This window comes from Cryptotermes secundus, unplaced genomic scaffold, assembly GCF_002891405.2.
Source record: "Cryptotermes secundus unplaced genomic scaffold, Csec_1.0 scaffold358, whole genome shotgun sequence".
In the NCBI taxonomy this organism is placed as follows: Eukaryota; Metazoa; Arthropoda; class Insecta; order Blattodea; family Kalotermitidae; genus Cryptotermes; species Cryptotermes secundus.
Window position 1 is genome coordinate 35,117 of NW_019721523.1, and position 15,292 is coordinate 50,408.

The 15,292-nt window shown below is 37.0% G+C and overlaps 1 protein-coding gene across 6 annotated transcripts in view; it reads left to right on the forward strand.

Moving 5' to 3' along the window:
* The window catches only part of LOC111875475, a 28,226-nt gene that overhangs the window by 12,422 nt on the left and 512 nt on the right, over window positions 1-15,292 (forward strand). For 5 of the 6 annotated variants that reach the window (XM_033755828.1, XM_033755830.1, XM_033755831.1 and 2 more), the window contains exon 7: window positions 50-1,362. In XM_033755828.1, coding sequence (XP_033611719.1) covers window positions 50-191 — 142 coding nt within the window. In that variant the 3' untranslated portion in view covers window positions 192-1,362. Of the gene's footprint in view, window positions 1-49; window positions 1,363-15,292 lie in introns of those variants that run through there. The other variant, XM_033755829.1, reaches the window with a different exon arrangement.

Here is a 15,292-nt window from a genome sequence, read left to right on the forward strand (position 1 = left end):
TTAATTGTTGAGGTATTGAGAGCCATTCATGTATCAGTTTGCTTTGCAGGAATCTTGTGGTTTCACCAAATGCATCATTGGATGGTAGCCTGGTGTTGGGAAGTGAAGAGTCACTTGCTGCTGCTTTTTCAACAGAGATGTTGGCCTGGTACCAAGATCAGAACATTCCTCGTTCGGCAACACTTGTCTAACAGCAATACTTACATGTGTCATGTGGTAGGTTGTGAGTGTTCTTAAGAAAATTTGATGAGTTTCATGAAACTTCCCACCTGTTTTTGTTGTATGTAAATGTCATGTCATCCATCAAGGCACATATTCATATTTAAGTATATATTTTTACTATTGTGCACATTTTGACTTAATCTCTGAAGCCACTGATTTGTTGATGTGCATGTTTGCCATTATATAATTTGTCCACATATTTTAGTTGTGAGCTTTTACCACTTGCACTCTTTCATTTTATCATATTTAACCACTTTATTATTTACTATATGGATGCAAACCAAAGATTTGACATAAGAAATTATTTTTAGTACTTAGTACCTGTGTAACAAGAATTCTAATATGAACGCCTTATTCTGAGTGATGTTTTGTTACGTCAGTAAAGAAGCAAACTGTGCTTGGCATCACATTTTTGAAAAGCTGACTTTATTCTAAAAATTGATAGATACGTACACCGTAAACTCAGATTCATGGTTGGAATTCTTCATGATAACAGGCAGGGACTGGTGTGCTTATTTGGTAAGAACCTTAGAAGTCTAGAGAATTGCTAAATGGGACGACTTAGCACATATCTGACTGCTTCTCTCGTATGATGTTGCAAGTTTGTAACATACTCTTTCCCTACTAACTAAAACATCTTAGTATGTTGAAACCCCCATTTAAAGTTTCTTTGCAGAGCAGTGAATTTTAACACGAAACTGAGGAAAATCTTAAATTTTGGAAATGAAACTCAAGTTATTGACTAGGGGTTATTGAAATGGAATGTTAAATGAAAGAAAACCTTAAATTGAGGACACGTAAAATGGGGGCTTAACTATATTTCTGTTGCTTCTGTTATCATTGCAGTTATCCTTCAAGATTCTTCCTGATTAACTCCCCATATTAAGAAGTTATTTACAGTATCTTGGCTTGGCTTAATTTTCATTTTTATATTTCTGCTGTGACACATGTAGGAAGGACTAAGAGTCAATAATATCTACAAAAGTGCGGCCAGTAAGTGTAAAAGGCATACTTTACTGATTATAATTACGAATTTATAGAAACCACTTGCATGCCGGGATATAGTAATGCATGATATTGTAACGTGTTGGGCGTTTCTGAAGACGCCGTAGAGATGGTTAATTGGTTTATTTAACAATCTACAAATAACAGCTACAATTAATTATAACACAGTTGCGGGGTTTCACACTTTATAACCCTAAGCGCAAATCAGTTCACTCTGTCTTCAGTAGGCTACACGTTTACAGTAGGGGAGCTATGTATCGCTGTATCACACACTCCCAATTACACAATCACACACACGTCTGGTTCTTCTTTCCGCGACGGCTGCTATACTCCAACTGTAGTCGGCTGACTGGAGAACTGTTGATAACACACTCGGCGACTGTCGCATTACAACTGACTGGTAGCTGCTGTGCAGTTCCCTTATATAGCCGCAGTGGTGCCTGTTGCGTGCCACGTCACAGTAGGAAGTTGATTACGGGTACATAGCGTTGCGTGTTACGTCACTGCGGAGGGGAGGGAGGGAGCGCTACGTTACCGCCACGCGCCTGTGGCCTGAGTTGCCGCGTTGCTGCTGGGCAGGGAGGGGTTCTCCGTTGCGCAACATGTTACAATATGTATGCCGTGTCCATCTTGTAGTGCACTCACTTTCACCTGTCACTTCACAACATGTTTCGGCAACATAGTGCCATCATCAGGTGCTCCATTTACGTTAATCTATTGCAGTGCTTGCCATTATGTCATTGTAAAATCATTTAAAAATATTTTAAAATAATTTTACAATGACATAATGGCAAGCAATGCAATAGATTAACATAAATGGAGCACCTGATGATGGCACTATGTTGCCGAAACATGTTGTGAAGTGACAGGTGAAACTGAGTGCACTACAAGATGGAGACTGCATACAAAATCAGTGCAACAGGACGCTAAAATACAACATTAGTAATGCATAGTAAAATGGTGCTTGTTCTTAACATGTTAAGAAAATTCTTTTCTTCTGAAACCATCTGAGGTGTGCCTGCCGCTGTGGTGCTTTAGAAATTGTTTGCCTTCGTGAGGTATGTGACTTCTAGGAAAGGAGGTGCCTTAAATTAGTTAACAGTATGTAATGTGTTATTTGGGGTGATGGGACTTTGTCTTCCTGATTCATAATGCACATTCTGATAGTACATTATTAATTAGCTTGGAATGCTAATTCCCCTGAAAAATAAGTGCCTTAGCTATATTCCTGAGGTTGAATGAGTGTATATATTTTTATAATTGTAAGATTTCTTTCCATCTCAGATTTGCCATAACTTGCTCAACATTTTTGATGAAAAAAGTATGAGCACCAGTAAACCTAGCATGTGCTTAAATGTTATGCACATATGGTGAAATGATCATATTGCCACATGATGCTGCATAAGCATCCTGTGATTGCATGCCATAGTTATTTAGAAGAAGGGTGACATTGGTGCCTTTAACTAGTATTGAGAGTAACAGAAATTAAATCATAACCTGGAGAACTTGAATAGACCGAGACATAGGCCCTCGTTATGCCAACTTGTGTTCATCATGGATGAAGTGAGATGGGTTTGGTAAGTAAATGCAGCACCAGAAATGTAACAGACTATATAGTAAACAATTTTTCCCAAATTGTTAGGCTTGTACCATACATGAAGTGATATTGCAGAGTGAAAGAAATAAGATGGAAATAGGATGTTCTCTGAAATGATAATTGAATTTCATATTACTTCATGGCATTATATCGCAGCAGATGGACTCCATTTTAATGTTTATTACTGACTTTGTTATTACTAATTCCAATGAACAGAAAATTAGAATTTGATAGTCAGTTGGCAGGACAGGTTTCTTGCCTTTTATGGAAACCTTAAAACTGGGGAGAAATGCTTTATGTTACATTTCTGATACTAATTTTCATGTGCTTGGTGTTTCTGGGTGAGTTTTATATGAAGAATCTTAAAAAGTTTCAGAGATCATGAAATTGTTGGATTAGTGGTTTAGAGTGGTTTAACATTTTGAGTTTATTCTCATATGAAGAAGGGTTTGTCCCATAAGATGTCTTGTATAGAATTCCCCAGATGCTAATTTTTTGGTCATTCAGATGGAAACTGACAACTGAAACCTTGGCCTCTTAGTTACGTATTTTAGGCCTGTAATATGTATAGTGGCCAGATGATTTTGAAACCAGTGTCAAAATTTTATGGCACAAATTGGTTATGTGATTTGAAGCCAGAGAAAGAAGAGCTGCAGGCTTCTATTTAGGTCCAAACATTGGAGTAGCTGATAAGCAGAAATCCTTGAATGTCATATGATTGCTTGTTTAAGTTCTGCCATTAATATATCACCAGTTCTCATTTTTGTGAATTTAAGATACATGATCAGCCTGGTTGCAGAAAACTAACTAGTTTGGAATTGTTTTGTTTTTTAATTTCTCTCTAAGTGCATTCAGTCAGTCATAAATCAGCCAGTTTTTAAATTATAGTCGGCATTGAGAAATGCTTTGTTTTACAGAGTATGCTATGAAACTGGTTGTAAGTTTACAACTCTTTATGGTAGTTCCCTTTTTTCTGCCACTTTAATTCCAGTATATATTTAACACTGGTGGTGATGGGATCTTTTAGCAATGCTACCATGATGCAAAGTTAAAGTTTCGTTAACAGCAAAACAAAATGTGGATTCAACTTGATATCTACCGCTGTGTACTGTGGCAGTAAGGCAGTATGTGGGCATCTTGCTCCAGCCTTCAGATACTTCCTTTGATGTAGATTGACAGGTGAGAGGTCAACCTCCTCCTTTTTTATTTCTGCTACACTCCTCTCCCTATTCAACCCACCCTCTCCCCTGCCACTTACAGGGTCTAGCTTATTGCTGCAAAGATTTTATGGACTGCTGCCATGTTTTAAATATATTGGGACTGGCTGCACACCAGCCTTGCGTTTGGTTCTTGCCTGGGTCCTTTGCATGTGTAGTTGTTGGCAGTTACCTGTCATTGCTCACAGGAGTGGAACTGAGTCTGTGTTGTCCAGTGGGTGCTGATTCTTCATACCTCCATAGTCTTGTGTCTCTGCTTTTGTATCTACCCAATCCTCATGCTGATATCAATCCATTGGTCGGTCCTTTGTATTTCCGTGTCTCATTTCAGATCCCAATGTTGAGGAAAGCCATTTTACAGCTCTCCACTGCAGGTAATTATTTTGTTGCTCCATTATACTGCAGACATGTTCTTCATCTCTTACTGTAGCAGGAGAATCAAGTGAAGTGTTTGTTTCGGCATGGATAATGTGTGTGCCGAACTAACCAGAGGATCACACTTGACATTTCGGGGTGAGATGTGAGTTTGATAGTATAGAGGGAATTTGGATTGTGGGAACCTGGAAGACAGGTGCTGAGAGGAGCAGTGGTTCAGTCATACAAGAGGGACATTTCTCTGAAACTGCTCTGAAATAAATGATCACGAGGCTTTGTTTCACATAATCATATAACTTCATTCGTCACTATGATGTTCCATGACAAAATGCTGAAGCTATTAGTCAGTCCTTGTTCAGTAATGAATTTGAAATCAGCCATGCCATGACCAAAGTTATATGAAGGCTGCATAATTCATAATCATAATTAAGTGCTAATAATGAGGGCCTTCCAATGAAGTCTGGCAGAATAAGAGAATCAAGTCTTCTGTGGCCAAAGGAATGTCTAATACAAAGAAAATGTGTGTCGTCAGTTCCTCTGGAAGACTGCTTGTTACAGAGTGACTGTGCTCTGAGTACAACATGGAGTATACAGATTACCACTGTAAGGGTTTGTTCTCATATTCAACTTTGCACCACTGTCTGCATTGTCTCTGTTGGTACAGGGTTGATTTTAACATTTAAAGGGTTTGTTATAATCTGCAGGGTTTAACATGCTATTTTGGAAACATTTGGTTGGAGCCTCACCTTCTTTCATTTGCTATCTTCATTGTACATGGGTGATGTACGTGGCTTTGTTAGAAGTTGTCAGAGACCAGTATGTCTTTGTCACTGGCTTTCGTTACTCAAGTTGCAGGTGCAGTAATGTTATACTCTATTCTTTTGCACTGGCTGTGACCAAAAAGTAAGTACTAAAATCCCCAAGTTGAAATAACATAAAGAATAACCAGATAGAGGTATCTGTTAGTTAATGGTTCATTTACATTGGATTTCCATTTTTCAGCATTTATAAGTAAATATTAGCAGTTGTATAGTACCAAGAAATTATGCAGTATACAAATATGTTGAATTCATATTGGTGTCAGATTCTTTTTCCTGATACAATAATTGACTTATTGATATGAACAGATACCATAACATAAAATGCAGTACCTAAAGATGGCTTCTTGAAACACTTGAGATGCCTTGGTTTCTCAGTTTACAGTATCCTATTTGTTAAGAGTTCTCTCAGTAAGATTATTTTTAATACAAAAAAGTAATTGTGTAAGCAAGCAAATGTTACTCTGCCACAGCAGAAGTGAATAAAATGTATGTTGTTAATGAAGGATGCCATCTGAGATTTCGGGAATACTCATTTTTATTTTCTTCTATGGGCATATTATTTTTCAGAAAAGGAACAGGAATTGGCTGTTGCAGAGAGGTATAATGTGTACAAAAATGTTACTGGTTTAGTTTCTACTGCCATCCTAAATGTGAAGACGCTATGAAGTATACTCCATGCCCTTGCCTGTATATACCAGGAAGGATTAAAAAGTTCCCTGAACTTAGTCATATCAAGATAATTGCTTCCTGCTGAAATGAAGGGGGTGGAATGCACAGGAATGGACCGTGTGCTATTTGTGTAGCAAGCTGCAACAGGCTGGAACACATAGGATGCTCAAGTCAGCCTTGGTGAAACAATTAGATCCTGCCCCATGATGATGCATCCTATCACACCTCCCTCACACTGCAACACTTATTTTTGCTAAGAATTATATCCACCCATTGCCCAGCCACCATATTCTCTAGACCTTGCCCTTTGTGACTTCTAGCACTTCCTGATACTTGTGATGGCGCTTGAATGTTATTATTTGCGTTTGTGGAGGAAATCGAGCAGAATGTGAGAGCAGGTCTCACAGAGATACTAGGAGAGGACTTCCAGAGGTGCTTCCAGCAATGGGAAGACTGCTGGAAAAAGTGTGTAGATGTAGAAGGGCATCACGTTGAGGCCGACTAGAATAGTTTTTTTTTAACATATGCTTTTACTAAATATTATGCCTGAATTCCGGGAACTGTTTAATCCCCTATGGACAGTAGCCATGGCTGTTAAAGCGACATATCAGTATTGAGGTAGTTTTTGGATATAATTAAAATGTTCATTCACAATCTTTTTTTTTATTAATTACATGAGTAAAATTCTATTTCTAATTTGTATATTATTCTTTTTTTAAAATTGTAACTACAATATATTGTGATATTGATACAGGGAGTTATATCCCAGGGGAAGACTGGAAACTTCTGATGATAAATGTAATTTTAAATTTATGTTTGAAGTTTGATTAGTTTAGTATAAGAAAAATTTGGATGTTAATTATTGTCCTAAGGAGGCATTTGGGAATAGGATGTGGTTATAAAAGTAAGAAAGTGTCATTTTTTGCACAATCCTGTGATTAGAAATATGGATTTAGTCAAAATAAGAATCTTGCTTGGATGAGTGACGTCCATGACTTGTTGGTCCTTTCAAAAAGGGGAGCTGTCTACACTGAATACAGCATCCCATAGAGAATGGTAATATTTCATTCTTCTTATATTTTATTAATGATTTTATGTGTTCACTATGCAAAATACATAAAACGAATGCATAATGGTCAGGTTGTGTTTATCTGTCTTATGCCTATATTGTCTGTAAAATTTCTCGGTAGACTTCAAGGAAATTTGGTAATGAGAGGCCAAGTTAAGAGTTGTCACATGATTTTAATTTTTATGTAACTTATCAAATATAATCACTACTTTACGCGATTGAACTTAATAGATTTTCTTGATAGTAACTCACTCTAAAAAAGTATTGTTTAATGGCTTAAAATGCAGATCTCAAACTCTTAGCTTTCATTTGAAACATTTTTCACCATTGTAAATATTTAGCAAAGTAAAAGAAAATACAATTCCTGATTCTATCCAGTTTTGTATCAGTAGTGTGATTACATGCATGGGCAATTGATTCTGAAGGTTAGCCTAGCCAGTAACTTTTGACAAACATTCCAGCCCACTTAAGATATTGTTAAATTGTTTGTGTATTTATGACTATATTTACTGAATCCAACCATTTTATTTTATTGCATGTCCTGCCGTGTAACATAATTAACATTTTCTTGGGGTTACTAGACCTGTATGAATGAATTTACCCAAATCCCTTGAAAATTATGTTATTCAAAAAATATGGTACAGCTGATCCTTGCAACCACTTTTTCACACAGATGAATTCCCATGTAATTTTTAATAATATTGTAACATGTCTTTGCAGCGTTCCACTCTGGCATGTTTTTCATCGCNTTTGTTTTTGTTCTTTAAAGCATGGTTTTAGTATTAAACTTCATCAGTCTGTGATCCCAGAATACTTTTTTATACATTTTCTGTGTCCTGTATACGAGATACACAGCGTGTCTAGGTTCTGTTAGGACTGTTCATTAAAATTACAAGATGTGAATTATTTTCAAAATTTCACTTGCTTTATTCAAAATAGCCTCTTTCTGAATCAATACATAGCTGGAATTGATTGAAAAGTTTTTGAAAACAGTCACTGTACTCCTTTTGTGGAATCACATTTAAAACTGTGGTAGATTCCCTTTGGATGTCCTGGATGGTGTCGTGACGGTCTCCTTTCATCATCAACTTAACTTTTGGGAACAACCAGAAATCTGCTGGAGCAAAATCTGGCGAATACGGAGGATGATCAAGGACTGTGATCCCTTTTCTGGCCAAAAAATCACGCATGATGTTCGATTTGTGGGGTGGGGCATTGTGGAGGAGCGACCAGGAACCTTGCTCTTGATATTCAGGTCGAATTTGAAGAATTCTCGCCACAAACGATTGAGTACTCCAAGATAATAATCAGAATTCACTGTTTGACTGTGTGGCAGAAATTCCTTGTGAATGATTCCTTTGGAATGGAAGAAAACGGTTAGCAGTGTCTTTACTCGACTCTTTTGCATGTGCACTTTCTTTGGTTTCGGCTTCTTTGGGCTCAACCACTCTGCCGCTTTGTGAGAGGCTCATATTGAAAACACAATGTCTCGTGACCAGTAACAATCGATTTTGTAAATTTTGTATACTTTGGGCAGACCGTAACATGTCTTTGCAGCGTTCCACTCTGGCATGTTTTTCATCGCCTGACAGTGCGTGCGGTACAAACCGCGAACAGGCCTTCCATTTGCCCAAATCCTCAGTCAAAATTTGATGCACAGTACTTTTTGGTATTCCCAAAAGCTCCTTGATGAGTCTTGCAGACACACATCTGTCTGATGTAAGGATTTCGGTCACTTTTTTTCACATTTTCTTTAGTGAAACTTGTTCTCGGCTTTGATGCACATGGAGCATCTGCAGTGTCCTCCCTGCGGTCACGAAATACAGAATACCATTGACTCAAACGATCGCTACCGTACACACTCTTCTTCATTTTGCACGCTTATCCCGCTGTTTTGCCTAACTTCAAACAAAATTTGATGTTGGCTCTCTGTTCAACCGCCATTTTCCGACGAGCGTCAGAACAGTACTGTTACATTCAAGGTCAGAACNACAAACGATTGAGTACTCCAAGATAATAATCAGAATTCACTGTTTGACTGTGTGGCAGAAATTCCTTGTGAATGATTCCTTTGGAATGGAAGAAAACGGTTAGCAGTGTCTTTACTCGACTCTTTTGCATGTGCACTTTCTTTGGTTTCGGCTTCTTTGGGCTCAACCACTCTGCCGCTTTGTGAGAGGCTCATATTGAAAACACAATGTCTCGTGACCAGTAACAATCGATTTTGTAAATTTTGTATACTTTGGGCAGACCGTAACATGTCTTTGCAGCGTTCCACTCTGGCATGTTTTTCATTGCCTGACAGTGCGTGCGGTACAAACTGCGAACAGACCTTCCATTTGCCCAAATCCTCGGTCAAAATTTGATGCACAGTACTTTTTGGTATTCCCAAAAGCTCCTTGATGAGTCTTGCAGACACACATCTGTCTGATGTAAGGATTTCGGTCACTTTTTTTCACATTTTCTTTAGTGAAACTTGTTCTCGGCTTTGATGCACATGGAGCATCTGCAGTGTCCTCCCTGCGGTCACGAAATACAGAATACCATTGACTCAAACGATCGCTACCGTACACACTCTTCTTCATTTTGCACGCTTATCCCGCTGTTTTGCCTAACTTCAAACAAAATTTGATGTTGGCTCTCTGTTCAACCGCCATTTTCCGACGAGCGTCAGAACAGTACTGTTACATTCAAGGTCAGAACACATGATGCAGCGATGTTTGCGCTTTGAAATTATAGACAGCCACAGCTGAACTTCAAGAATCTTAAAGCCACAACTTGCCAACAGATGGCATTGCAGGGCATAATTTAAAAAAAAAAGAGTCCTAATGGATCCTGGACACACTGTGTATGTCATAAACAGCATTTTTTGGGATTCTTTGGTTTGTCTGTTCTTTTTAAAACAGCCACAACTGCAGATTTAGTGTAGTACCTGCCCATGTGCCCTTTGTGTTTGAGAGTGTTAGTGTATAGGTAATATCCTAAACTAGGATTCAGCCACTTTATACCTATGTCATTCCTAACTCATTGTTCCTAAACACATTATCATTTAAATTTCATTCTATACAATCAGAGTAGTTGGCAAAATCGGTACAGATACATGCACATACTTCCTGATATTCACTTGACCTTGACATCACTTTGGAAATGATTGTTGCCAGGTAGGCCATTGTTGGTTGCTGAATACCAAACAACAGTGATATCTGTGTGACTGGCAAATCTGGCTTTGAGGAAACTGGCATTTCATGTTTGGGCTCCTAGTGCATATGCCATTACTTTCTTGAAGATACTACCTGTGTGGTTTCATTTAGGGGTATGGTCTCCATAAGATGATAACAGTGGCTGCATGGTCTAAGGCATGAACTATTTTTGCCTGTTCAAACACTGGGGTTATGTATTCGAATTCCACTCAAGGCATGGATGTTTGTTTTCATTTGTTCTGTGTTTGTGTTGTCCTGTGTAGGAAGGGTGGGCTCATCCCCTACCCAAGGAGTCCTACTATCTGTCTGTGTGATTAAGAAACTGTAAAACAGTCCAGGGTTCATCATGAACTGTAGCACCCACATATTAGTATTACAGTCTTAAGAAATTAATGAAATGTCATTAAAATCGTAGAGTTGTTTTCAAGAAAAATGAAATTTTGTGTTTTCTGGACCTGTCTCAAGGGTCCCTGTTTTTATAGCAGGAATGTTCAGTTTTGCTGAACATTTACTGGGGATGCGTAGACTCTGGAATACTGAATATGAATAAAATCTTTCCAACCATTCAGGCACCAGCAAGGTGCACATCCATATGTCAACTTTTTTTGTACTCAAGGGTGCCAAGAACATATAAATCTGTCAATATTTTCAGATACTTTTTTTCACAATCACAATATTTAGTAAAATATATTCAATATATGAGGAACTGAAAATATTAAAACAAAAATTGACCTTTGGATTCTTCTGTTTCTGCTCCTCTCATTCCACATTTTCTTCCCCCTCCATTGTGATCACTTTTGACTATGCCAAGTAATGTTGGCAGTTGGTATCAGGGGTGTATTCATCCAAACAAAAGATGCAGACAATGAGAAAAATAGCAAGCAGCAAGCTGGTCTCTGAAGCGTTCGTGAACTTCTACCAGACTGCAAGGCATGACATACCAGGAGACAGTACCCTTCATAACCTGATCTTTTTTAACATGTATCATGAGTAACATTCACAATTTCATTTTTTACAAAGGCTTTGCAGGCATTTTGTGTGAAGGTTACTTGATGTGGAGTTATGAGGGCTCAAATAGGCTGAAACTTACCACAGAATGTTGTTTATTTCACAAAGTTTTAAGTATTAAACCATATTTTGCTTTAGCAGTAATGTCAAATATTATAGAATAACATTTTTCGGAGTACTAGAATTATGCTTTTGTATAAATAATATTTAATTTTTCAAGGTCAGAGTTTCTTATGCTTTTTTTTTTCAACAAACATTTTTATTTATTTACTGACAGTTTATGTAACAACACTGATAGTAACTTGGAGTATGTAGCATTGAATGATTGAATGTTAGTGAGTAACGAAGTGGAAGGGTGTGGAAGAAAGTGATTGTGGTCTAATTTTAAGATACTTTCCTGACATTGACCCCAGGGTACCAAGAGAAACCATGAAAACAGTGAGTCTGGATAGTTTATGCCCCAGCTGAGATTAAGGAGACCCTCCTGAATACAAGTCAGAAGTATTGTCCCTTGAGACAACTTGGTCAGTGATGAATATCTCCAGATTATATATACATGATAGTTATACATTGGATGACACTTAGATGGCAGCCAGAATCCCCTGTTCAAGAATGAGGCAAATTTTTAATGTTGTGTTGGGTCTCTTGGTGCAGACATTCAAAGCCTGAGTTAAAAATATCTGTCCATGCTTGATAATAGTTCATCTAATTTCAATTTTTTACAGTTTTGTAGTGGTACATTCCTGAATTCTATAACTAAGGCTTCAGCATCATTTTATAACACAATTACTCAGTCTGGTTTGATGCTGCTGTGACTTCAGATTGTTCAGATTAATTGCAGACAGGTCCACCTGCATGTGAATGATCCCCAGGGTTGATTTTGTCATGAAGGAAAGAACAAATCAGGTGATCTCTGTTTGCAAGTTAAGAATATGATCTTGCCTTAGAGTGCTGAATTTTTTATTTGTTTCATGGATATGTTGATTTATTGAATTTAAAATGCTTATAGAAATGGTAACACTGGATAGCATTCTGTTTGATATGCCAGATTTCTAATTGCTTTATAATGGCATTATTATGTTAATATCATTTTGAAATTTTAAAGTATCAGTAAGTAGGCAGTTTAATAATTTACTTCGGTTTCACACATTTACAAATTCACATATTTCATATACTCATATTAGTTCAGCTCCTATACATCTGTTAATTAATGTTAGATGCATAGTTTAAACTTGAGGTTAATTTAAATATTTTTATCGTTAAAGTTTATATTTACAAAACCGGAAATACTGTGTACGTTTTTATGCTTGTTTAGGTCAAAATTCCACTCCCCCATATGCCTTTATGGCATAGTGCTTAATTAGTTAAGAACAGGGACAACTTTACCTTTTTTTAGGTAAAAATTGTTACATAAAAGTTATTTTGGGGCCATTGTGAAAGTTTCCAGAAGAATCTTTGAGCTTTTTCCACGCCTTTTACACAGTTAAATATAAAAAAATGTGTCCATTGTTGTTTCTTAACTTACTGATATATGCTGTGTAGATACTTAACAGTAACCCATTGTTGATTAACATTGTCTGAGGCACCTGGTTATCCCTCATTCCAGATGTTTGTACCATGTCCCAGACATTTTGAAGAGACTGTGTTGTAATAGTACTCATATCTTTGTCAATAGTGATAGCTTTTAAGTGGTCATTCTTTGACCAATTAATGGATTTTGTTTATCATTATATAGCAAAGAAGATATAAAAATAAGATAACATTACAATAATGAGGGCTTGCAGCCATTTAAATGTGGCTGCAAGGGCAGACAGGATGCCATTAAATGAAATCTTCAAGGGGTGAACTTTTGTATTAACAGCAGGCAATAGGGAGTGGGGAAGGATTGAAACTACACTCTTCAGAGACTGTGGTGATTGTCACAGCAGCCAGTTTCAAAATTAAATAAGCTGCATGCCATGGGAAAATTCTGGTTAATTTCCAACTACGTTGTAAATTAATACTTTTGCCACCCCCCATTGAAAATTTGGAAATTATTTTGTAGGGTATTGTTAAGTTTAATGTGTAATTTTTATTGGAAACTGGCCACATTTATGCTGCATTGGATTTGAGTTTGAGTTTTAAGGTAAGTATCTAATAAAATCATAAGACTTCACAGTCTTATTGATTGTAGAACACACAGTTTTCTGAGTTTGTCACTGTTCTTTGACCCTTAGTGTTCTGTTGTCTGGTAAAACTTGTCTTAATAAACAACCTGGATTTAATGGAAACTTGTATTTTGTTGAATATACCTGCATTCCCAAGAACATTGAGTGGAAAGCAATATAAAGTACTTGTAATAAGTGGAGGCTGTTTAATGTGGAAACAGGAATGAAAAAATAATTTACTTGAAAATTGGTTTAATATGTATTGTACCTGTTTATGTGATTCAATGACATTTTAGCACTGAAATTTATCTGAGAATGATCATCCTTAACACTCAACAGGAAAGAATTGAGCTGTATTCACAAAATTGCATATATGTATGCTGTTTTCTGATGGAACATGGGGGACTATAAAGATGAGAAAAGGAAGATGAACTGAAAATGAGTGGTTTTCAGTATACAGTGGAGTGTCATGTATAGTGTGAATGTTTGGTGTGGCTTTGGTCATAAATACCTACATAATATGAAGTACTGTGCAATATGTTTTTTTTCTTGGCATATGTGTGTGTGAAAGCTTTCTCAAGTGGAAAAAATGCCTGGTTCCATGAAATTCCAAAATAAGGGGCCTTTGCTGTATGTATAGTTTTTTAGATATTTACACTGTAAATTATAAAACCTGCCCCTGAGAGCATTCCAGAAAATTATGCAATTTTCTTGTTATCATAACAGATTTCATTAAGACTGGGACCTCACTTGTTTTCTTTATATTTTATATTGTAATTCTTTAAAGAAAAGAATTTTAGGTTGGCAACTGATTGTGTTTTATTGTAGAGTATGTGCACAAATCTGAGCAGGTGGAGACAGATCGTAATAAAAAGACGGAATGAACTGTTCCTGTGCACAGCATAACAACTTCTGTCACTCCTGAGAACAGTAAGTAAGTGCTGATCATGAAAAGTCACATGCTCAGATTTCTGTGTGCAGACTCTATTACGTATCTTTATGATATAGTGAATGGCCAGTTACACATGATTTTGTTTGTATGATGTTTTAACATAGTTGGACCATTTACTGACAAATACCAGTAAATGTACTAGTGAAGTAAAAACCTATTTTTTCTTGTGTTTGGAGTTTTTATTCTTTCTTCCCTATCCACCCACTAACAAATCTAATTTTGGTGACAGGTTAGGTTGGATTTACTTAATGCGATTTAATTTGTAATGTGTGTTGCATTTAGGGAAGGTAAAGTTGTCCCTGTGCTTAATGAATTAGGCGCTGCACCATGAAGGCACAAGGGGGAGTAGATTCATGTATTATTGACCTTGGTACTAGTAGGACGTGAGTGGATCAGCATCACGCCCTTTCCGGCTTAACTCCCCCCCCTCCCTGGAAAGAGACCGCAGTATCCACTGAATAAGAAGCTGGTTGGGCCCCAGAACTGGATGGCATGGGAAAGAGAAAAATCTTGCTCATATCGGGACTCAGGATGCATGTTAAAAGGCGCTAGTAGTTTGTAAGGTTTTATTTATCTAAGAGTATTTATAACCTGTGGTTTACATTGTAATGTACGTATATTAGCTAAGCAGTACGGCACATATGAAAAGGAAATTCCTTGATATTGACTATTTCATTTCATTAAGTAGGCCTTTTTTTCTAGAAGCAGGTTTGTTGGTACTGTCACGTTTTATTGTTAAGTTTGGAACAGAGTGCACCAACAAATGCTTGACTTCAACACTTTTGCTGTTTGCTGGTATGTCTGGCTGAAAAAACTGATTTTATAATAAAGGGATGCTTAAGAGATCGTAGCATGGATAGCAGTCCAAAAATTTCTGCTTTTCTCGTACAGAAAAGAATATAACATTCTTAAAGCCAAAGTGCCACATGACGAAGAGAAAAAGATATAAGTAAATGTAAAAGAATCAGAAATTAAAACATGTCAATATCTGACCTAAAAAACATGATCCT